This window comes from Antechinus flavipes, chromosome 3, assembly GCF_016432865.1.
Source record: "Antechinus flavipes isolate AdamAnt ecotype Samford, QLD, Australia chromosome 3, AdamAnt_v2, whole genome shotgun sequence".
NCBI lineage: Eukaryota > Metazoa > Chordata > Mammalia > Dasyuromorphia > Dasyuridae > Antechinus > Antechinus flavipes.
The window spans coordinates 627,134,993-627,160,765 of record NC_067400.1 but is presented as its reverse complement, the minus strand read 5'-3'; the positions used below and the strand labels follow the sequence as shown (position 1 = coordinate 627,160,765).

The 25,773-nt window shown below is 36.1% G+C and overlaps 1 protein-coding gene across 1 annotated transcript; it reads left to right on the top strand.

The window, feature by feature from the left end:
- Nucleotides 1-1,394: 1,394 nt before the first annotated feature.
- On the top strand, nucleotides 1,395-23,802 carry LOC127557636 (vomeronasal type-2 receptor 26-like). Its single transcript, XM_051990949.1, has 7 exons — nucleotides 1,395-1,504; nucleotides 1,737-2,028; nucleotides 2,567-2,944; nucleotides 3,231-3,368; nucleotides 6,210-6,437; nucleotides 10,162-10,285; nucleotides 22,898-23,802. Exons 1-7 carry the CDS (start codon nucleotides 1,395-1,397, stop codon nucleotides 23,800-23,802), a joined length of 2,175 nt encoding a protein of 724 aa, XP_051846909.1.
- The last annotated feature ends 1,971 nt before the right edge of the window (nucleotides 23,803-25,773 follow it).

Genomic DNA, 25,773 nt, shown 5'->3' with positions numbered 1-25,773 from the left:
TTGGTTTCATCCTCGACATAATGAAAAAGACTATAAGTAAGTATTTATTCTGTGTTTTTAAATAACTTTTCAATTATCAAGTTTTTTTTCTCTGTATCACTTCCTATTGTGAAAACAATTCCTTGTAACAATTAACCATAATCAAGAAAAAAATTCCCACAATGGCCAAATTTCAAATGAATGTGTTATTTTGTACATCAGTCCATCAGCTTTCTATAATGATATCAGTACCATCTTCATTATTAGTCCTTTGCAGTCATTGTGGATTATTGCATTGCTGAGAGTTCGGAAGTGTTCTGGTGATGTTTATTTTTACATTATTGCTCTTAAAATATAAATTGTTCTTCTTATTTTTCTATCTTCATACTACATCTGTTCCTACAAATTGTGTGATGTACTATGAAATTACATTGCTTCATTTTCAGCAGAACAATGGTATTAAATTAGATCTACATATCACAATTTCCTCAGCCATTCCATAACAAAAAGGCAGCTCTTTTTGTCCAGATCTTTGTCACTCTGCAAAGAAATGCAATTTTTTTATTTGTACTCCTTTCTCTCTTTATTTTTTAAATCTTTGAAGAACAAGTTATACAAAAGATATCTATAAATCAATGACTTTTTGGCCACAGAAATTGCTTTCCAGAATGCTAAAATAATTAATAGTTCCATTAAAAGTATAATAATGTCATAGTTACCTTATATCTCCTTCCACATTTCATTATTTCTCTCTGTTTTGGTGATTAGGCCAATCTGATAGGTGAGAGGTTGTAATTCAGAATTGCTTTTCTTTTTATTATCATATTTATTTGCCATTTTGAACATTTTTTCATAAACCTAAAGATACCTTGAATTTCTTATCTCGATAACTTTCTATTTAAATTCTTTGACAATTTATCCCATGGACAATGGCACTAGTTTTTAAAAACATAGAACAATTTTATAATTTGGGAATAAAAACTTTTTTAAAAGAAGCATAATAAACACAATTTTCCAGTTTGACTTCTGATCTTAGTTCCATTGGATTTGTGGGGGGCAAAAACAAGATTTATTTTAAATTTTAAATAACCAAAACTTTCTGTATTGACTTCTTTTCTATATGCCTTCTTTGGTCATGGATTCTTTTCAATACTCAAAAAGAAATTCTTTCTAAGCCCACGATATTTTATACCTTAAATATGTATCTATTTGCAGGCAATACTAAGATATTAATATCAATTCATAATAATAATAAAATCACATAAATGACCTGTTTCTATCAAGTTAATGTCCAGTTTTCTCAATATAATTTGCCTTATTTTTTTCATTTTTTTATTGCTTCATGTTTTGAAAATTGATCTAAATTTTTCTCATTTATCTAAAAGATTTGGTAGTTCTTAGAGGAACTGCTTATGATGTTGGGGAGTGAAGTAGGAGCTTGTAGACAACTGCTGAAGTGGTTTAAATGTGATAATTCTGAATGGAAAGAGGATGAAATCAATGGTATAGCTCCTGATGCCCTCAGGCCCAGATACAACAAAGCTGGTAAAAGCCTAGGTAACTGAGACATTGCTAGCAATAAACTGAAATATTCAGAATTTCATAATACCATTGCAAGGAAAATAAAAATGTAGGTTGACCAAAAAATGGATCTTCATATGACAGAGGAAATATTTCTTTGGAAAATTTCCAATTCCTCTTTAATGTTGGTAGACTATACATATTCTTTGTCCCTGATAATCTCCCTCTTACTGCAGGTGGTTTCTCAGACACTATTATCAAGTCCTGGCTTTTATGTTTGCTATAGAAGAAATCAACAGGAATCCCAATCTTTTGCCCAACGTTTCTCTGGGATTCCACATCTACAATGCTTATCAAAATGATGAGAGGACCTTGGAGAGTTCCCTCATGTGGCTGTCAGGCCAGGGACAGACCATTCCAAATTACAGCTGTGAGAGGCAGAGAAAGTCTGTGGTGGTCATTGGAGGAGCCACTTCTGAACTGACTTTCTCCATGGGAACTCTGCTGGAGCTCTATAAGCTCCCACAGGTAGGATATCAGAGGTTTCATTTAGCTTATGCTGGTTGGAGGGCAGAGGCAGGCCTTTGAGGGTCTGCCAGTTGAAATACAAATGTCAAATACCTTTGGGGAATTCTTGTGTCTAATTTTCCTGCCTATTGATTCTCAGAGATGAAAAAGGTAATAGAGAGTTTGAGGACATCAGGTTTATTAGCTTCATCATGTAGAATGTAGCCTATTTTGACTTTAAAAATCATGAAATTGAAACTTTAAAATATTTATTAATTATCTAATATTTCAAGTTCTTAGATTCAATCATAGACATACATGGTAGTAAAAATACAGAACATGCTTACACCCATTTCAGGTAGGGCAGGTTTGATGAAGGAGATGACCCTTGAGTGGAGTTCTGTATGATCAGAAATACCTTAACAGGCAGAGATGAAGAATGAGTCGATTTTAGATAGAAGGGGATGAGGAGCCTAGGTTCACATGGTGTGGGGTGGAAGAATTTTTTGTACAGGTAACTCATTAAACTGAAAAATAGTCATGTTTTGTTCCTTTACAGATCAGCTATGGGCTCTTTGATCCACTCATAAGTGACCCACTTCAGTTTCCTTCTGTTTATCAGATGGCCCCCAGTGATACTTCTCTTCGCCTTGCCATGGTCAGATTAATGCTGCATTTCCAATGGAACTGGGTGGGTGTTATTGCCTCAGATGATTCAAGAGGTGAGAAATTCCTCAGGGATCTTCAAGAAGAAATGGCCAGAAATGATGTCTGTGTGGCCTTTATGGAAAAGATAACTACTAGAAAGTCATCAAATAAAGAATTTTATCAATATTTTGTACTCAGCATAGCTTTTTCTGAAGCAAATGTGATTGTCATTTATGGAGATACAAATTCACTTTTGAGCCTGGCGTTTGTGGAAAATCCTGTTGTCCCTGTAAGAAAAGTGTGGATCACTACCAGTCACTGGGATATTGCCAAAAAACCTGGCTATAGCTATTCTGATCATTTCCATGGGGCTCTGATATTTTCAGATCAGACAAGTAAGATTCCTGGGTTCAAAGATTTTCTGAAAACTGTTAACCCTGCCAGACACCCAGAGGATATTTTCCTTAAGAACTTTTGGAACTCAGCTTTTGGATGTCCCCATATACATAGGAAGGAAGATGAGGAGGTCTGTTCACCAAATGCATCTTTAGACACCCTGAGTTTGAGCTCTTTAGAAAACATTATGTCTGACCAGTTACACTGTCTACACTGCTGTGTATGCTGTGGCCTGGGCCCTTCATGAGATCTTCTTAGTGAGATCAGAAATGGAATTCAACATAGATGGAGACAACAGGACAATTCCCCCCCGGAAGGTAAGGACCCCCTCTTCATAACAGTGACACCCAAATCTCTGATTCTCGACTTACAATATTTAGAAAAGAGATAGGGGATTACTAACTAAGCTCAGCTTTTTTCAGTGAGGTAGCTCTGCACAGCAGACTCAGGACATTTTAACTCATTTTTAGTCATTTCAGAATTAGGATCACCTCTAAGGAAAGTAGCTCTTTTCAACAATGAAGTGATACAGATCAAATCCAAAAGACATGTGATGGAGAGAGCCATTTCCATTCAGAGAGATATTTATGAGGACTGAATGTGGAACACTGTTTACTTGCTTTTGTTTTCTCTCATTTTTTCCTTTTTTGTCTGATTTTTTTTTTGTTCAGCATGATGTGTGGAAATGTGTATAGAATTGCACATGCTTAACATATTGCGGATTACTTGCTGTCTCGGGGAGAGAAATAGGGGGCAAGGGAGGGGAAAAAATGTATTACAAGGTTTTACAAGGGTGAATGTTGAAAACTATTTTTGTTTGTATTTTTAAAATAAAAAGCTATAATTAAAAAAAAAGAATTAGGATCTGTTCAGAGCCCTGTGACAGGATGCAGGAGTGAGAATAGAGATTAACTGAGGGTCTTTGACAAAGAAGATGTAAGGGAAGGGAAGGAGCATCAACACTACAGATGCCATGTCTCCACCAGGGGATGAGAAGTCAGAACCAAGTGTCTGTGTTACACTGGTAGTTTTAGCTATTCCATGACAGCCTAGTATAATGGAGAGAACTCTTGTTGTAGTCAGACCAGTTCGATTAAATCCTGCATCTGAAAATTATTCCTCAGATGTCATTGAATAAGAGAATTTATTTTCCTATGAAATAAAGCTGAATGAAATATTCTCTGAGGTCCTTTCCAGCTTTCAAGCTAATGTTTTTTTTTTCTTTTTTCTTTTTTTTTTTTTTGCAAGGCAATAAAAGTTAGTGACTTGCTCAGGGTCCCACACAACTGTCTCAGGCTGATTTATACAATCCAGTCTCTAACTACTGCACCACTTGATTGATCCTTTTAATAAAAAGTTTACTAAAGAATGTTAAAACTCAAAACAAAGATTTATATATTGATTTTTATAAAAATATAAGCTCCTTCAGAACAGGAATTTCTCTTATTTTTAGTTTAGTCTCCCACACTAGCCTGATGTCTAGGCTACTTGGAAGGCACTTAATAGGTGCTTCTTGATTGAACATTTCTTGAATCTTAATTATCCAATTAGATTCTGATTTCTTCCATCTCCCATTCATCATTTCTTGAACTACTAACTTATCAACAAATAGGCACTTAGAATGGTTTGACCAAAAGAAAAGTAATATGATATACAATAGAGAGGGAACTCAAAGATTAAGAAAAACTCATTGGTCTCAAAAATTTAACAATAGAAGAGGCAACATAAATATGGGTGTGTATATATGCATATTTTTGTGTAGTTATATATAATTATATATGTAAATGTATAAACAAAATAAAGGCTTCATATCTTATATGCATATATACTATTTTACCTGTATGTACAAATGATGTACATGTAAAAATAAATATAAAAATACATAAAACAAAAATATAAATATCAACAAATACAAGAAGATTAGGGAAAGAAGCCAAATATCAGCAAAATAATCTTCCTAAAGAACTACACATTTTGTCAATATGTTTCAATAATTGCATATATTTAACCTATAAAGTACTGATTGCTGTTTTGGGGAGAAGGGAGATCAGTGAGAAGGGGAGAAAAAATTGGAAGGCAAGGTTTTGCAGTGATAAATATTTAAAACTCTCTTTCCATCTATTGGGAAAAACAAAATACAAACTACAAAAGCATCTTAACATGTTCTTCTGAAAACCCAATATTATAATACACTCGTGGTGAGGAACCATAAATGAATTCTTACATCTTCTAGCAGAAAATATCCTTAACTTGGAATTAAAGTGTTGTAAAATGATTCCAGCTTTCCAATCTAACTTCACAGTATATCTCTCTAACATTTTATGTTTCAACAAAACTGCCCAAATGGATGTACTCTGAATTGGGATCATAAGGTGCAACTCCATAATTTTACACAGGCACTTAAGCCTAAAACAAATTGCTACCTCACTTCTGCTTCACAGCATCTTTAGTTTGTATAGGTTCAGATTCTGTGGTCTCACTTAAAAATCCTTTCTGAATTCTCTTTTCATATCAGATAATATGGGTAAAAAATTAGATATGGAAAATACATTGCATATAAAGAATGTATGTAAATACTTATTCTTTCCCTTCTAATTCAGTAGTATTTTCTTCTTCATGAAATCATACTGTATTTATTTTTCTGATTCAATGATCTATTATCCAGAGGAATATAAGCTCCTTGAGGGTAAGAAGTTATCATTTTTATTTTATATCTTAAGGAACCAGCTGAGTGCTTAGAATTAATAAATCATTATAGAGGCTTTTAGGATTATAGTGGAAGCAGCCTAATTAATTATAGGGGGGAACTCTGTACCACCATACTTACTCTAAACAATACTAGATGCTCTCTTTCTGTACTTTCATTCCCAAACCCCCTCTCATCAAAGAGAGAAAAGGCCTTTCTGGATTTTTCAACAGGGTGAAAATTTTTTACTTCCAGCTTGAGATTTGGCCTAATCTTCCAGCCTGGAGAGAATAGTTGGGTTTCTGGTTATGTTATCCAATTTCTTAGCAGTCCATCCTAATTCTGTGACAAATGAAAAATCTTAGAATTATACTCATTGCAAGGAATTGAAGAAAATAAACAGCAGAGGAACTAGAAAACATCCCTGAGAGAATCCAGTGGTGAACTTTCAATTAATTTTCTTCCCTTTCAGCTCCATTCCTTTCTGAAGAACCTTCAGTTTAACAATAGTGCTGGGAAGCTGGTGGTCCTGGATAAGAAGAGGAACTCTGTGACAAACTATGATGTTCTCAACTATGTGACCTTTAGCAATGATACCGAAGTCCTGATAAAAGTGGGAGAGTTTATACCTCAAGCTCCACTTGGCCAAGATTTAATCATCCAAGAGCATGCCATTACGTGGTCCACAAGGAATAAAAAAGTAAAGAATGATCAAAATGTTGGTTTTATAAAATCTGTATAAATAAGAAAATAGCCCATCAGAATAGTCAGTAGCATATTTACAAACCTGGCAAATACTCCACAAAATCTGCTCGAAGGAAACAGCTTAGAAATGGTTTTTTTTTTTTTTTGGGGGGGGGGGGTGCATAACGAATTGTGATCATTAGCATTTTTCCCTCCCAAGATTTCTAAATCTTGTAAGGAACAAACTACCACTCCAAGACTATGGTTTTTGTCCAGTCACTCAGTCTTTACTAACTATTTGTGACCCTGTGGAATGTAGATGACCAAGCCCTTCTACCCTCCCCTACCTCTCAAGTTATAGCAATTCTAGAATTTTTTTCCATGACATTATTTATCCATCTCATCCTCTGAAAATTGTCTGTTCATATCCTTTGACCATTTATCAATTGGAGAATGGCTTGATTTCTTATAAATTTGAGTCAGTTCTCTATATATTTTGGAAATGAGGCCTTTATCAGAACCTTTAACTGTGAAAATGTTTTCCCAGTTTGTTGCTTCCCTTCTAATCTTGTTTGCATTAGTTTTATTTGTACAAAGGCTTTTTAATTTGATGTAATCGAAATTTTCTATTCTGTGATCAGTAATGGTCTCTAGTTCATCTTTGGTCACAAATTTCTTTCTCCTCCACAAGTCTGAGAGATAAACTATTCTATGTTCCTCTAATTTATTTATAGTCTCGTTCTTTATGCCTAGGTCATAGACCCATTTTGATCTTATCTTGGTATATGGTGTTAAGTGTGGGTCCATGCCTAATTTCTGCCATACTAATTTCCAATTATCCCAGCAGTTTTTATCAAATATTGAATTCTTTTCCCAGAAGTTAGGGGCTTTGGGTTTGTCAAACACTAGATTGCTATAATTGACTATTCTGTCTTGTGAGCCTAGCCTTTTCCACTGATCCACTAATCTATTTCTTAGCCAATACCAAATGGTTTTGGTGACTGCTGCTTTATAATATAATTTTAGATCAGGTACAGCTAGGCCACCTTCATTTGATTTTTTTTTCATTAGTTCCCTTGAGATTCTCGACTTTTTATTGTTCCATATGAATTTTGTTGTTATTTTTTCTAGATCAATAAAATATTTTCTTGGAAGTCTGATTGGTATAGCACTAAATAAATAGATTAGTTTAGGGAGTATTGTCATCTTTATTATGTTCGCTCGGCCAATCCAAGAGCACTTAATATTTTTCCAATTATTTAAGTCTGACTTTATTTGTGTGGAGACTTTTTTATAATTTTGCTCATATAGTTCCTGACTTTCCTTTGGTAGATAGATTCCCAAATATTTTATGGTATCAACAGTTATTCTGAATGGAATTTCTCTTTGTATCTCTTGCTGTTGGGTTTTGTTGGTGATGTATAAAAATGCTGAGGATTTATGGGGATTTATTTTGTAGCCAGCTACTTTGCTAAAATTATGAATTATTTCCAATAGCTTTTTGGTAGAATCTCTGGGGTTCTCTAGGTATACCATCATATCATCTGCAAAGAGTGATAGTTTGGTTTCCTCATTGCCTACTCTAATTCCTTTTATATCTTTCTCGACTCTTATTGCCGAGGCTAGTGTTTCTAATACGATATTAAATAATAATGGTGATAGTGGGCACCATCTGTAGCAATTTTTGAACCAAAGCACATAAAATGGTTTACGTTTTTCTATTTTTGTCCCCATATTTGAAACAAAATGATGGAACTAGTGATAAAGATCTTCGGTTTTTACTTAGTTGTTGGATTGATTTTGTTGAACTTCAAAACAGTTTTCACCCTATAATCAAGAGAGATTTCTTCATTCTTCTTCTCTTTGCGTCATCAGAAAGGTATTGTCTGAATAACTGAGATGTTTGAAATTTCTCCTGAAAAACTTGATCCAGCTTTTGTTTCATCCAGTCAGGAATTTTTCATAACTTATTCTACATATAATTTAATTAAATAAAGAGAAAGTATATAAGATGATTGTAATCTTTTTCCAATGTGAAAGCAATTAGTTGTTGCATGTTTAGTTGTATCTTTTCCTTCTTGGTCCACATTCATGTTTCTTGGCTGCAGTGGGACGATCTGGTGCTCCAATCTCTTTGAGGACTTCCCACATATATTATTAGTTACATGGTCAATGTAAATGAGGCAGACAGGCTAGGGTTGATTTTCCTGGGACTTTCTTCTATTATCCATACTCCATGAATCTTGGCAATTTGACCTCTAGTCCCTCTTTCTCTTTTGAAAACCAGTCTTTTCTTCTGATAATTCTGCACTTGCTGTTGCAACTTTACTTTTAAGATCTTAAATATATCTTTGCCAACATGTGAATAATGCATTTGTTCAGTGACTTGAATTGTCTTGGAATTGTCCATCTTGAGAACTGACATATAAACTGATCTTTTCAATCCTATGCCCACTATTGTGTTTTACAAATTGGCTGTCCTACAGTATTCAGCTTTTTAAGAGCCACATCTTTCAGAATTTTAAATACCTTGATTAGAATTGTATTAGTTTCCCTAACCTTATCATTAGTAATATTTACTAAAGCAATGATGATTTCATTCTCCAGAATATCTGGGTCTTGAGAGTAGTCACAACATCATGGTTATTGGTAATGTTAATATCTTACTTATATAGTTCCATTGTGTTCTGCTTCTATTAAATACCAAACATTTTGTTTTTTATCATGTCCATATTTGCATGAAGCTTTCCCTTAGTAGCTCCAATTTTCTTTATCAAATCATTTATCTTTCCCGTTCTATTTCTTTTTCTGAGATGGGACTGTTTAGGATATTTACTTCTTCCTCTGTTAGTTTGGGCAAGCTGTATTTTTGGAGGTATTTTTCTATTTCATTTAAGTTGTCGAATTTATTGGCATAAAGTTGGGCAAAGTAACTCCTAATTATTGCTCTAATTTCCTCTTCGTTAGTGGTGAGTTCTCCCTTTTCATTTTTAAGACTAACAATTTGATTTTCCTCTTTCCTTTTTTTAATCAGATTTACTAAGGGTTTGTCTATTTTGTTGGTTTTTTCATAGAACCAACTCTTAGTTTTATTAATCAATTCAATAGTTTTTTTACTTTCAATTTTATTGATCTCACCTTTTACTTTTAGAATTTCAAGTTTAGTGTTTGACTGGGGGTTTTTAATTTGTTCCTTTTCTAGCATTTTTAATTGCAAACCCAATTCATTGACCTTCTCTTTCTCTATTTTATACAAATAGGCCTCTAGAGATATGAAATTTCCCCTTATTACCGCTTTGGCTGCATCCCATACATTTTGGTATGATGTCTCATTATTATCGTTTTCTTGGGTGAAGTTATTAATTATGTCTATGATTTGCTGTTTCACCCAATCATTCTTTAGTATGAGATTATTTAGTTTCCAATTATTTAAGTCTGACTTTATTTGTGTGGAGACTTTTTTATAATTTCCATATTTGCATGAAGCTTTCCCTTAGTAGCTCCAATTTTCTTTATCAAATCATTTATCTTTCCCGTTCTATTTTCTTTTATTTCTTTCCATTGCTTCTTTATGAAAACCTCACAGAGGTTATTTTGATCCTAACAGAATCCTTTCTTCAACATTTGAGAAGAAATATAACTCCTAAAGGCTTTAGTTATGTGGGTCACTTTTGCAAAGAAATTGATCTAGTCTTTGTCAGAATGATTGCTCAAAAGCCTTTGGAATATTCCCCATGCAGCTTCCTCAGTCCAGATGCAGTAAAGTCTGTGGTCCTGGATTCCAGAAGAAAGCCCAGGAGGGAAGGCCTGTCTGCTGTTTTAGCTGTGACCCCTGCCCAGACAGGCACATTTCCAACCAGACAGGTAAGTCTTTGAAGACATGTTCACCTTCAGCAAACGTGGACCTAGGACAACCAACTGAAGCTGGATGGATGTCCCACTTACTGTAAGGCACAGGAAACATATTAATATTGGAATATGGTATCCAGGCACCAAAGGAAGTCTAGAAGAAAAGTCAGAATGATCAAGAATATTGAAGGTCCAAAGGATCAACATTAGAGAGATATGAGGGGATTGAGATCCACAAAGTAGGAATTTCTTGCCAAGTTTCTCTGTACTTCAATTGCTCAGAGATAGATTGAAGAAAACAGTACCTCTTCCGGCCAAGATGGCGGAGAGGAAATACACTTCTGTGTAACCTCCGTGTTTTTCTCTCACTATTCATTTCATTTCATGCCTCTGAATTAATGCTCGACTGAAAAAAAACCATACAATTACTTACCAAGAGAAACCATCCTTGAGACTCGTCAAGAAAGGTCTGTTTTTGCGCGAGGGCGGGGACGGTATTTGGAAGCAGTCTGCGGGCAGCAGCTGCAACCAGAGCACAGAAAGCAGCTCAGAACCGGGTAGAGCGGAGAGGGGGTGGGGCGCGATCGCAGCCGTCTCTGCGGGGAGAGCTTTGCTACAGGAGCAAGTCAGCAGCCCAGCAGAGAAGCTAAAAACACCGGGGTGAAGAATACAACCCCAAACAGCTGGAGTCTCTCGGGACCTGGCCACCCCTCCCCCACAGTGTCTTAGCCCGCTCGGATCTCAGAGCGCTCGGATCTCAGCGCGCAGGCGCCATAGCACAGTAGGACCCGTGCCTCACGAATACCCTGCCCCTCCCCCAAAGAAAGCAGCCTCCATTCAAGGGGTTTTTTCCTTCTGTTTCTTTGATAGTTTGTCTTTGATAAATAGACAGAATGAGCAAGAAACTGAAAAAGAATTTAACCCTGGACAGCTTTTATACAGATAAAGAGCAGACTCCAAACCCTGAGGAGACTAAAAACAAACAGTCCCCAGGTGAATCCCCAAAGGAGGAGACCATATGTCCCTCAGCACAGATGAATCTCATGGAGGAAATTAAAAAGGCTCTCACAAGGGAGCTAGAAGAAAAATGGGAAAAGGAGAGGGAGGCTCTGCAAAAGGAGAGGGAGGCTTGGCAAAAGAGCCTGGAGAAGTCAGTTAAAGAGAGAGTGGATAAAGAAACCAAATCCTTGAAAAATAGGATTGGTGAACTGGAAAACAAAATTGGCGAAATGGAAAAAAATTCCACAGAACAAAAGAACTCAATTGGACAATTAGAAAAAGATCTTAAAAAAGTGAGTGAAGAAAATACCTCACTGACAATCATGGTCGAACAATTGGAATTGAATGACTCGAGGAGACAAGAAGAATCAGTCAAGCAAATCCAAAAAAATCAAACAATGGAAAAGGATGTGAAATACCTTCTGGGGAAGACAACAGACCTGGAAAACAGATCCAGGAGAGACAACCTGAGAATCATCGGACTTCCAGAAAAGTATGATGAAAAAAAAAGCCTGGACACTGTCTTCCAGGAAATTATCAAAGAGAACTGCCCAGAAGTCATAGAAACAGAAGGTAAAATAGACATTGAAAGAATTCATCGATCCCCTACTGAAAGGGATCCTAAAATCAAAACACCAAGGAATATAGTGGCCAAATGCCAGAACCCTCAGGCAAAGGAAAAAATACTGCAAGCGGCTAGAAAAACCCAATTCAAGTATCAAGGAGCCACAATAAGGATCACCCAGGATCTGGCAGCATCCACATTAAAGGATCGAAGGGCCTGGAATATGATATTCCGAAAGGCTAAGGAACTTGGTATGCAACCAAAAATAACTTACCCAGCGAGATTGAGCATCTTTTTCCAGGGAAGAAGATGGACATTCAGCGAAATAAGCGAATTTCATCTATTTCTGATGAAAAAGCCAGAACTTAACAAAAAATTTGATCTACAAGCACAGAACTCAAGAGAAATCTAAAAAGGTAAAGATTAATCTTGGGAACTATATTTCGGCTGTAAAGATGTATAAAGAATACATGTATACCTTGTTCTAGAAACTAGATGTGGAAAGGACATTGTACTAGAAAAAAGGGAAAGTGGGGGTACTACATTTCATGAAGAGGCAAAGAAAACCTAGTATATCTGAGAGAAAGAATGGAGAGGGATGAAAATAGTGAGTATTTTACTGCTTTCAGAATTGGCATTAAGAGAAGAATTTTAGACATATTCAATCTATGGTGAAACTTCTCCCACCTCATTGAAAAGTGAGAAGGGAAAAGTGAAAAAGGAAGGAATAAGCTAAGTGGAAGGAAATATGGTAACTGGGAGGGAAAGGGGCAAGTTGGGGGGGGGGGGCTGGGTGTGTTATCGAGCTTCCTCTACAGACTGCAGGTGGCAGCAGTGAGGCACTAGCAGGACTGTGCTGCGCCTGCGCTCTGAGATCCCAAAGTGTGCTGAGTCACTGAGGGGGGGGAAGGGGGGGGCGGCCAGGTCCTGAGAGACTCCAGCTGTTTGCGGTTGTGTTCTTCAGCCCCGGTGTTTTTAGCTTCTCTGCTGGGCTGTTGACTTGCTGCAGGTTCCAAACCTGTAGCGAAGCTCTCCCCGCAGAGACAGCTGCAATCACTCCCCACCCCCTCTCCAGTCTGCTCCCGTGCTCTCACTGCCGCTGCCCTCAGCCTGCGCCCGATCTAAAACCGCCCCAGCCCTCCAGTAAAGACAGACCTTTCTTGGCGGATCTCAAGGATGGCTTCTCTTGGTAACTATTTGTGGGTTTTTTTCAGTCAAGCATTGATTCAGAGGCTTGTAATGAAGTGGATAGTGAGAGAAAGCGCGGAGCTTATGCAACTGTGAGCCTCCTCTCCGCCATCTTCCATAAATGAATTCTTACATCTTCTAGCAGAAAATATCCTTAACTTGGAATTAAAGTGTTGTAAAATGATTCCAGCTTTCCAATCTAACTTCACAGTATATCTCTCTAACATTTTATGTTTCAACAAAACTGCCCAAATGGATGTACTCTGAATTGGGATCATAAGGTGCAACTCCATAATTTTACACAGGCACTTAAGCCTAAAACAAATTGCTACCTCACTTCTGCCTCACAGCATCTTTAGTTTGTATAGGTTCAGATTCTGTGGTCTCACTTAAAAATCCTTTCTGAATTCTCTTTTCATATCAGATAATATTGGTAAAAAATTAGATATGGAAAATACATTGCATATAAAGAATGTATGTAAATACTTATTCTTTCCCTTCTAATTCAGTAGTATTTTATTCTTCATGAAATCATACTGTATTTATTTTTCTGATTCAATGATCTATTATCCAGAGGAATATAAGCTCCTTGAGGGTAAGAAGTTATCATTTTTATTTTATATCTTAAGGAACCAGCTGAGTGCTTAGAATTAATAAATCATTATAGAGGCTTTTAGGATTATAGTGGAAGCAGCCTAATTAATTATAGGGGGGAACTCTGTACCACCCTACTTACTCTAAACAATACTAAGGAAGGAAATATGGTAACTGGGAGGGAAAGGGGCAAGTTGGGGGGGGGGGGAACTCTAAGGGAGGGGGAGGGATACTGAAAAAGGGAGGGCTGTGAGAAGCAAGGGGAGCTCACAAGCTTAATACTGGGAAGGGGGGTAAGGGAGTAAGAAGAGGAGAAAAGCATAAACCGGGGTTAACAAGATGGCAAGTAATACAGAATTGGTCATTTTAACCATAAATGTGAACGGGGTAAACTCCTCTATAAAGAGGAAGCGGTTAGCAGAATGGATTAAAAGCCAGAATCCTACAATATGTTGTATACAGGAAACACACCTGAAGCGGGTGATACATGCAGGTTAAAGGTAAAAGGTTGGAGCAAAACCTACTATGCTTCAGGTGAAGCCAAAAAAGCAGGGGTAGCCATCCTGATCTCAGATCAAGCTAAAGCAAAAATTGATCTAATCAAAAGAGATAAGGAAGGGCACTATATCTTGCTAAAGGGTAGAATGAATAATGAAGAAGTATCTATATTAAATATATATGCACCAAGTAGTGTAGCATCTAAATTCTTAAAAGAGAAATTAAGAGAGCTGCAAGAAGAAATAGACAGTAAAACTATAATAGTGGGAGATCTCAACCTTGCACTCTCAGAATTAGATAAATCAAACCACAAAATAAATAAGAAAGAAGTCAAAGAGATAAATAGAATACTAGAAAAATTAGATATGATAGATCTCTGGAGAAAATGTAATGGGGACAGAAAGGAGTACACCTTCTTTTCAGCAGTTCATGGAACTTATACAAAAATTGATCATATATTAGGACATAAAAACCTCAAACTCAAATGCAGTAAGGCAGAAATAGTGAATGCATCCTTTTCAGACCATGATGCATTGAAAATTACATTCATAAAAAGCCACAGGAAGTAGACAAAAAAAATAATGGAAACTAAATAATCTCATACTAAAGAATGATTGGGTGAAACAGCAAATTATAGACATAATTAATAACTTCATCCAAGAAAATGATAATAATGAGACATCATACCAAAATGTATGGGATGCAGCCAAAGCGGTAATAAGGGGAAATCTCATATCTCTAGAGGCCTATTTGTATAAAATAGAGAAAGAGAAGGTCAATGAATTGGGCTTGCAACTAAAAATGCTAGAAAAGGAACAAATTAAAAACCCCCAATCAAACACTAAACTTGAAATTCAAAAAATAAAAGGAGAGATCAATAAAATTGAAAGTAAAAAAAACTATTGAATTGATTAATAAAACTAAGAGTTGGTTCTATGAAAAAACCAACAAAATAGACAAACCCTTAGTAAATCTGATTAAAAAAAGGAAAGAGGAAAATCAAATTGTTAGTCTTAAAAATGAAAAGGGAGAACTCACCACTAACGAAGAGGAAATTAGAGCAATAATTAGGAGTTACTTTGCCCAACTTTACGCCAATAAATTCGACAACTTAAATGAAATAGAAGAATACCTCCAAAAATATAGCTTGCCTAAACTAACAGAGGAAGAAGTAAATATCCTAAACACTCCTATCTCAGAAAAAGAAATAGAACAAACTATCAATCAACTCCCTAAGAAAAAAACCCCAGGACCAGATGGATTTACATCTGAATTCTATCAAACATTTAAAGATCAATTAACTCCAATGCTAAATAAACTATTTGAAGAAGTAGGGATTGAAGGAGTCCTACCAAACTCCTTTTATGACACAGATATGGTACTGATACCTAAACCAGGTAGGCTGAAAACAGAGAAAGAAAACTATAGACCAATCTCCCTAATGAATATTGATGCTAAAATCTTAAATAAAATATTAGCAAAAAGATTACAGAAAATCATCCCCAGGATAATACACTATGACCAAGTAGGATTTATACCAGGAATGCAGGGCTGGTTCAATATTAGGAAAACTATTAACATAATTGACTATATCAACAACCAACCAAAAAAAAACCATATGATCATCTCAATAGATGCAGAAAAAGCATTTGATAAAATCCAACAGCCATTCCTAATAAAAACACTTGAGAGCATAGGAATAAAAGGACTTTTCCTTAAAATAGTTAGGAGCATATATTTTAAACCTTCAGTAAGCATCATATGCAATGGGGAAAAACTGGAACCTTTCCCGGTAAGATCTGGAGTGAAGCAAGGTTGCCCACTATCACCATTATTATTCAATATTGTATTAGAAACACTGGCCTCTGCAATAAGAGCCGAGAAAGAGATTAAAGGAATTAGAGTAGGCAATGAGGAAACCAAACTATCACTCTTTGCAGATGATATGATGGTATACCTAGAAAACCCCAGAGATTCTACTAAAAAGCTATTAGAAATAATTCATAATTTTAGCAAAGTAGCAGGATACAAAATAAATCCCCATAAATCCTCAGCATTCTTATACACCACCAACAAAATCCAAGAGCAAGAGATACAAAGAGAAATTCCATTCAAAATAACTGTTGATAGCATAAAATATTTGGGAATCTACCTACCAAAGGAAAGTCAGGAATTATATGAGCAAAATTACAAAAAAGTTTTCACACAAATAAAGTCAGACTTAAATAATTGGAAAAATATTAAGTGCTCTTGGATAGGCCGAGCGAATATAATAAAGATGACAATATTCCCTAAACTAATCTATTTATTTAGTGCTATACCAATCAGACTTCCAAGAAAATATTTTAATGATTTAGAAAAAATAACAACAAAATTCATATGGAACAATAAAAAGTCGAGAATCTCAAGGGAATTAATGAAAAAAAAAATCAAATGAAGGTGGTCTAGCTGTACCTGATCTAAAATTATATTATAAAGCAGCAGTCACCAAAACCATCTGGTATTGGCTTAGAAATAAAGTTTTTTGGTGCATAATGAATTATGATCATTAGCGTTTTTCCCTCCCAAGATTTTTAAATCTTGTAAAGAAAAAGCTACCTCTTAAAGACTGTGGTTTTTATCCAGTCACTCAGAATTTACTATTTGTGACCCCATGGAATATAGATCACCAAGCCCTTCTCTCTTCCCCTACCTCTCAAGTTGGACCAATTCTAGAATTTTTTCCATGACATTATTTCTCCATCTCATCCTCTGCAATCCTTTTCTCCTTTTCACTTAATCTATCATGATGTGAGGGATTTTTCTGAGTCTCTCAGTATGCAGCTTCACCTTCATTATTTGACATTCCAAGTAAATAACTTTAATTAAATTTTTAAGTATTGACCAATCTGATCTTTTTGCTGAACCAAAATCTTTCAAAAATCTTCTCTAGCATCATGATTCAAAAAATGATTTTCCATAATGCTGTTTTCTTAAAAGTTCTACTCACAATGTCATACACTGTTCCTGGGGAAAAATACAACCATATGTATACAGACGTTTGCTAAGAAGGTAATATCTCCACTTTTTAGTATTCTGTCTAAATTATCGCTTCTAAGGAGAAAGCCTCTTTTAATGTCATCATAGAGGTCACCATCTGTAACAATTTTTGAACCAAAGCACAGAAAATGTTTTACTGGTTTTTTTGGGTTTTTTTTACTGTTTATTATTTTTGTCCCCATATTTGAAACAAAGTGATAGAACTAGTCATAAAGATCTTGGGTTTTTACTTAGTTAGATTGATTTTGTTGAGCTTCAAAGCATTTTTCTCACTATAATCAAGAGGTTCCTTAATTCTTCTTCTCTTTGTGTCACCAGAAAGATGATGTCTGAATAACTGAGATGTTTGAAATTTCTCCTGAAAAACTTGATTTCAGCTTTTGTTTCATCCAGTCAGTCATTTTTCATAACTTATTCTACATATAAATTAACTAAATAAAGAGAAAGCATACAATATGATCATAATCTTTTTCCAATCAGAAAGCAATTAGTTGTTGCATGTTTAGTTGTATCTTTACTTCTTGATCCACATTCATGTTCCTGGGGCTGCAGTAGGGTGATCTAGTACATCTCTTTGAGGACTTCCCACATATGTTATAAGTTACATGGTCAAAGTAAATGAAGCAGACATGCTATGGTGGATTTTCCTGGGACCTTCTTCCATTACCCATAGTCTATGGATCTTGGCAATTTGATCTCTAATTCCTCAATTTCTTTTGAAATCAGTCTTCTTTTCTGGTAATTCTGTCCTTGGTCTTGCAGCCTTACTTGAAAGATCTTAAATATAACCTTGCCAACATTTGAATGAATGCAGTTCCTCAGTGACTTGAATTGTCTTGGAATTGTCTATCTTTAGAACTGACATGTAAATGGATCTTTTAATTCCAATGTCTACTATTATGTTTTTCAAACTGGCTGTCCTACAGTGTCCAGTTTTTTAAGAGCCACATCTTTCAGAATTTTAAATAGCTTGGCTAAAATTGTATTAGTTTCCCCAGCCTTATCATTAGTAATGGTTACTAGGGCAATAATGATTTCCTTCTCCCAAATACCTAGTTCTTTTTTTTTTTAATTTTTTAATTTTATTTTATTTAATAATAACTTTGTATTGACAGAATCCATGCCAGGATAATTTTTACACGACATTATCCCTTGCAATCACTTATGTTTCGTTATTTCCCCTCCCTTCCTCCTCCCCCCCCCCAAGATGGCAAGCAGTCCTATATATGTTAAATATGTTGCAGTATATCCTAGATACAATACATATTTGCAGAACCGAACAGTTCTCCCGCTGCACAGGGAGAATTGGATTCAGAAGGTAAAAATAACTCGGGAAGAAAATCAAAAATCAAATAGTTCACATTCATTTCCCAGTATTCCTTCTTTGGGTGTAGCTGTTTCTGTCCATCATTTCTCCAATGAAACTCAGTTAAGTCTCTTTGTCAGAGAAATCCACTTCCATCAGAATACATCCTCATACAATATCGTTGTCGAAGTGTATAATGATCTCCTGGTTCTGCTCATCTCACTTAGCATCAGTCCATGTAGGTCTCTCCAAGCCTCTCTGTATTCATCCTGCTGGTCATTCCTTACAGAGCAATAATATTCCATAACATTCATATACCACAATTTATCCAGCCATTCTCCAATTGATGGGCATCCATTCATTTTTCAGTTTCTAGCCACTACAAACAGGGCTGCTACAAACATTTTGGCACATACAGGTCCCCTTCCCTTTTTTAGTATCTCTTTGGGGTATAAGCCCAATAGAAACACTGCTGGATCAAAGGGTATGCACAGTTTGATAACTTTTTGGCCATAATTCCAGATTGCTCTCCAGAATGGTTGGATTCGTTCACAACTCCACCAACAATGCATCAGTGTCCCCGTTTTCCCGCATCCCCTCCAACATTCATCATTATTTTTTCCTGTCATCTTAGCCAATCTGACAGGTGTGTAGTGATATCTCAGAATTGTCTTAATTTGCATTTCTCTGATCAAAAGTGATTTGGAACACTCTTTCATGTGAGTGGTAATAGTTTCAATTTCTTCATCTGAAAATTGTCTGTTCATATCCTTTGACCATTTATCAATTGGAGAATGGCTTGATTTTTTATAAATTTGAGTCAGTTCTCTATATATTTTGGAAATGAGGCCTTTATCAGAACCCTTAATTGTAAAGATGTTTTCCCAGTTTGTTACTTCCCTACTAATCTTGTTTGCATTCGTTCTGTTTGTACAAAGGCTTTTTAATTTGATATAATCAAAATTTTCTATTTTGTGATCGGTAATGGTCTCTAGTTCATCTTTGGTCACAAATTTCTTTCTCCTCCACAAGTCTGAGAGATAAACTATCCTATGTTCCTCTAATTTATTTATAATCTCGTTCTTTATGCCTAGGTCATGGACCCATTTTGATCTTATCTTGGTATGTGGTGTTAAGTGTGGGTCCTTGCCTAATTTCTGCCATACTAATTTCCAGTTATCCCAGCAGTTTTTATCAAATAATGAAATCTTATCCCAAAATTTAGAATCTTTGGGTTTGTCAAAGACTAGATTGCTATAGTTGACTATTCTGTCTTGTGAACCTAACCTTTTCCACTGATCAACTAATCTATTTCTAAGCCAATACCAAATGGTTTTGGTGACTGCTGCTTTATAATATAATTTTAGATCAGGTATAGCTAGACCACCTTCATTTGATTTTTTTTCATTAATTCCCTTGAGATTCTCGATTTTTTATTCTTCCATATGAATTTTGTTGTTATTTTTTCTAAATCATTAAAATATTTTCTTGGAAGTCTGATTGGTATAGCACTAAATAAATAGATTAGTTTAGGGAGTATTGTCATCTTTATTATATTCGCTCGGCCTATCCAAGAGCACTTAATATTTTTCCAATTATTTAAGTCTGACTTTATTTGTGTGAAAACTTTTTTGTAATTTTGCTCATATAATTCCTGACTTTCCTTTGGTAGGTAGATTCCCAAATATTTTATGCTATCAACAGTTATTTTGAATGGAATTTCTCTTTGTATCTCTTGCTCTTGGATTTTGTTGGTGGTGTATAAGAATGCTGAGGATTTATGGGGATTTATTTTGTATCCTGCTACTTTGCTAAAATTATGAATTATTTCTAATAGCTTTTTAGTAGAATCTCTGGGGTTTTCTAGGTATACCATCATATTAATACCTAGTTCTTGAGAATAGCCACAACATCATGGTTATTGGATAGTTCCATGATGTTCTACTTCTGTTAAATACAGAACATTTTGTTTTTTATCATGTCCATATTTGCATGAAAATTTCCCCTCTTAGTTCCAATTTTCTTTATGAAATCCTGTATATTTCCCTTTCTATTGTCTTTTATTTCTTTGCATTGCTTCTTTATGAAAACCTCACCCAGGTTGTTTGGACCCTAATAGAATCCTCTCTTCTTCAGCTGAGAAGAAATCCAACTCCCCAAGCCTTTAGTTATGTGGGTCCCTTTTGCAAGGAAATTGATCTAGTCTTTGTCAGAATGAGTGCTCAAAAGCCTTTGGAATATTCCCCATGCAGCTTCCTCAGTCCAGATGCAGTAAAGTCTGTGGTCCTGGATTCCAGAAGAAAGCCCAGGAGGGAAGTCCTGTCTGCTGTTTTAATTGTGACCCCTGCCCAGACAGACACATTTCCAACCAGACAGGTAAGTCTTTGAGGACATGTTCACCTTCAGCAAATGTGGATCCAGGGCAACTAACTGAAGCTGGATGGGTGTCCCACTTACTGTAAGGCACAGGAAACATATTAATATTGGAATATGGTATCCAGGCACCAAAGGAAGTCTAGAAGAAAAGTCAGAATGATCAAGAATATTGAAGGTCCAAAGTGATCAACATCAGAGAGATATGAGGGGGTTGAGATCCACAAAGTAGGAATTTCTTGCCAAGTTTCTCTGTATTTCAATTGCTTAGAGATAGATTGCAGAAAAGAGCCCCTATGTACACAGATTTCTTGTAACTATATAGGAGTTAAAAGAGTCAAGAGAGTCTTTTCCATCAAGACAGCAGTAAGGAAATAGAAATGCTCTCATACTAATTTAAGAGAAGAGAAAGATGAAGTGACCATTCACAGTACCATGGTTACTGAAGAGGGCTGGGACCCAATGAGGGTACTGAGTTGGAATTTGGTGAAATTTTCAATTCATCTCAGCTGTTTCTCCTGCATGTTTACCATTTGATGTACAATGATTGCCAAGAAGGCATCAATCTACCCATCCCAAATACTTCTCTCACTCAGAAAACTACCTGCCTTGCCAATAGACAATGATCTGTTTGAAGCCCAGACCTAAACATCCTCAACACAGAACTATGATTTGGGGGGAGATGCAAGTTATACTTTAAGATACTTTAACCTGACAAAGCTGTGCACATAGGCAGAAATTTGGGAAATTACTTCTAACAAAGGGAAAAGGATAATAATGGATAAAATTAAAATAGCCAGACCTAGAGCAATGCCTATAAGAACAAGATCTTTGTGAAGGAAGATCTTGCAATAGAGCTTGATCTGAAGAATCTTCACAATTCCCAGCTTGCTTTGGGGTTTGTCCCATAGCACCAAATAGAGCAAGTTTGGTCCCTCTTCCAGTTACTATAGTTTCTATACATCACACCAACTGTCATGTCCTTTCAGAAGTTTCTCTTCTTCAGGTTAAACATGTTCAGGTTCTTTGATTCCTATCCATACAGAATTCATAATTGATGCCTAAACAACTTAAGGGTCATCTAACGAAAGCCCAAAATATTTTATGTCAACAAATAGATATATAGAAATAGATCATAAATATGCTAAACATCAACAGGAAAAATGCACAACCAAGATCTTTAACAGGTGTAGCGGGGCAACTCTCCACATGTTGCAGAAGAAGTCTGGAAGAACTGATACGGTTAGAACAACTGAATCATTTTATTGTAAAAAGAAACCGCAAAAAGAGAGAGAGAGAACTACCAGCTCTCTAATAGAGAAACTTTACAAAGATTATTGTCCAAGAACAAGAAATGAAGTCAGCAACAAATTGATTACCATACTTTGTCACATGAAGCTGACACATTTATAATTCTTGTTGTTGTTGATACTAAGAATATGTTTGTTTAAAAGATACTCTGTGAATGTTATTTATAAAAGAGCTACCATGTATCTAGTGGCTACCTTGTAAATGAAGTAGAGAATAAAGCACTGGGCCTGCAGTAGGGAAGGCATCTTCTTGAGTTCAAATTTGGCTTCCACACCTACTAGCTTTGTGACCAAGGTCAAGTCACATAATCTTGTTTACCTCAGCTTCCTCATCAGGAAAAAAAATAGGCTGGAAGAACAAATGTCAAGTACCACGATTATCTTTGCCAAGAAAAGCTCACATGTGTTCACAAAGAGTCAGTCACAACTCACAATTACTCCAATTTATTTACTACTTTAAGATTTGCCCATCTCTTTCCATTTGTGTGAAGTAGGCACAATTATTATATCCCCATTTTACTAACTATGATATAGAAGTGCAAATTAAGTAACTGATTAACCCATAATCACAAGGCAATCTGAGGAAGAATTCAAACTCAGGTCTTTCAAGTCTTTTGTTCTGTTCACTGATACCAGATTCTGATCCCCATGGAATCATATGGAGCCATTTGAATTATTTCCACAAATATTGTTGGCCCACTGAAAGGGAAGTTTTCTGTGGCTGAAATATTGAAAAATTTCTTTGTTCCCTTTAGATGCAGATCAGTGTGTGAAATGCCCTGAAGATCAATATCCCAATCAGGAGAGGAATCAGTGCCTCCCGAAAATGATGACCTTCCTGGAATATGATGATCCCATGGGGATGGCTTTGGCTTCTATAGCTGCTTGCTTGTCTCTCCTCACAGCTCTGGTTCTCTGGGTCTTTGTGAGGTACAAAAACACCCCCATAGTCAGAGCCAATAACCGGGATCTCAGCTACATCCTGCTCATCTCCCTTTTCTTCTGCTTCCTCTGCTCTCTGCTCTTCATTGGTCGCCCAACAGCAGCCCATTGCCTCCTCCGACAAACAACCTTTGGGGTCATGTTTACAGTAGCCGTCTCCACTATTTTGGCTAAAACCATCATTGTGGTTCTGGCCTTCAGAGCCACCAGACCAGGCAGCAGGAGCAGGAAATGGATGGGAAGCAGAGCCCCCATTTCTGTTGTTCTCTTTTGCACCTTGATTCAAGTCATGCTCTGTGCAATCTGGCTGCTGCTCTCTCCCCCATTCCCAGAGGCAGACACACACACTGACCGTGAGCACATCATCCTGGGGTGCAATGAGGGCTCCCTCATTGCCTTCTATTTTGTCTTGAGCTACATGGGAGTCTTGGCCCTGGCGAGCTTCACTGTGGCCTTTTTTGTCAGAAATCTCCCTGACGCTTTCAACGAAGCCAAGTTCATCACCTTCAGCATGCTGGTGTTCTGCAGCGTCTGGATCACCTTCCTCCCCACCTACCAGAGCACCAAGGGCAAGATGATGATAGTCGTGGAGATCTTCTCCATCTTAAGCTCCAGTACTGGCTTGCTAGCCTGCATCTTCATCCCCAAATGCTATGTGATCCTTCTGCAGCCCCACAGGAACATCAAGAACTCTTTAAAGAATAATGTCAAGGCTTGAGTGCAGAATCATTGTGAATTGTTCTGCAGGACTAATAAAATGAGATTATAAACAATCAACCCAAATTGCTCTTGCTTCCAAGTGTCTTAGTGAAACCCAAACAAGTTCTGCATTTACTAAACAAGAGCTTCTTGCTGATTCCCCACTGTTTCAAAAACACTTTCATTGGGTCTTTCAACAACGATACTGTATGAGGATATATTCTGATGGAAGTGGATCTCTTCGATAAAGAGAACTAATTCAGTTTCAATTGATCAAGGATGGACAAAAGCAGCTACACCCAAAGATAGAACACTGGGAAATGAATATAAGCTGCTTGCATTTTTGTTTTTCTTCCCGGGTTATTTTTACCTTCTGAATCCAATTCTCCCTGTGCAACAAGAGAACTGTTTGGTTCTGCAAACATATATTGTATCTAGGATATACGGCAACATATTTAACATATATAGGACTGTTTGCCATCTAGGGGACGGGATGGGAGGGAGGAAGGGGAAAAATCGGAACAGAAGTAAGCGCAAGGGATAATGTTGTAAAAAAAATTACCCTGGCATGGATTCTGTCAATAAAAAGTTATTATAAAAAAAGCTATTAAAAATCCAAGAAAAATAAGAAGATTATGAGGGAAATGTTAACCAACTAAAATAGAAGATACAGAGACTTAAGGATGATTTTTGAAAATTAGAATTGGGCAAGGGGAAGCCAGTGAAGATCTGAGAGACCAAGAAATAACAGAACAGATTATAAACAATGAAACAATAGAACAGGACATGAAAAAAGTAACAGATAAGATGAACAGATCAAGAAGAGAAAATATTAGAATAATCGAACTCCCTGAAAGTTGTAACCAAGAAAAGAATCTTGACACAATAATGGAAGAAAGAATTCAAGAAAATTACCCTGGAGTTATAGAATATAAGTGGAAAGCAAAAACAAGACAAATCCACCAGTCACCATTTCAACAAGATCCTTTGTGGAAAATATATAGGAATATTGTTGATAAATTTTCAAACCACCTGATGACAGAGAAAATTTTGCAAGAAATAAGAAAAGACAATTCAAATACACTGGAGCTGCAATTAGACTTGCACAGGCTTAGCAGCAGCCACAATAAAAGACTATGATTCTGGAATCATATCTAGCAACCCTCAAAAGAACTGGACTTGTGGTCAAAAATATCACGGAGGCAAAATTCTGTGGAATATTGAATGAGGACAAATGGACCTTCAATGAACTTGTAGATTTTCAGGATTTTCTATGCACCAAAATCAAAAGAAATTTTCTATCAATTACCCATGGGTGGGGAGAAGTTAAGTAATAGCAAGGCAAATTAAGAAGAATTAAAGGAAAGAGTCAGTAGATATAGGAAAATTATGTGTGTGTATTAGTGGGCATGGAGAGGGTGGAGTATATATGTGTGTGTATGTGTATGTATATTGCTAAATATGGAAACATAAATATTTTCTTTCTTAACTATAACCTTCTTGAGGTGGGGGAAAGAAGAAAGGGGAGGGAGAAGAATAAAATTAAAAAAGTATGCAGCAGAGAACAAAAGAACAATTTACAAGGAAGGAAAGAAAAATTGGACATTCAGGAATATACTTTCTTCTACTATTATATAAAAATATATGTGTATGCATATTGTATATATATGTACTTTCTTAAACTGGTAATTTGTTATATTTCGAATCCTCCCTGATTTTCGGCTGGGCACATGAAAATGTTCTCTTTTGTTAAAATAATAAAATAAAATCTGATATCCATAATAAAACAAAGAATGCGACCCCATCAACCAATAGACTTGTGATGGAAAGCGCCATCTACATCCAAAGAGATGACTGTGGGGACTGAATGTGGATCACAAAATTATATTCACTTTTTGTTGTTTGTTTGATTTTTTCTTTCCTATTTTCCCTTTTTGATCTCATTTTTCTACTGCAGCATAATAATTGTGGAAATATACAGAGAAGAATT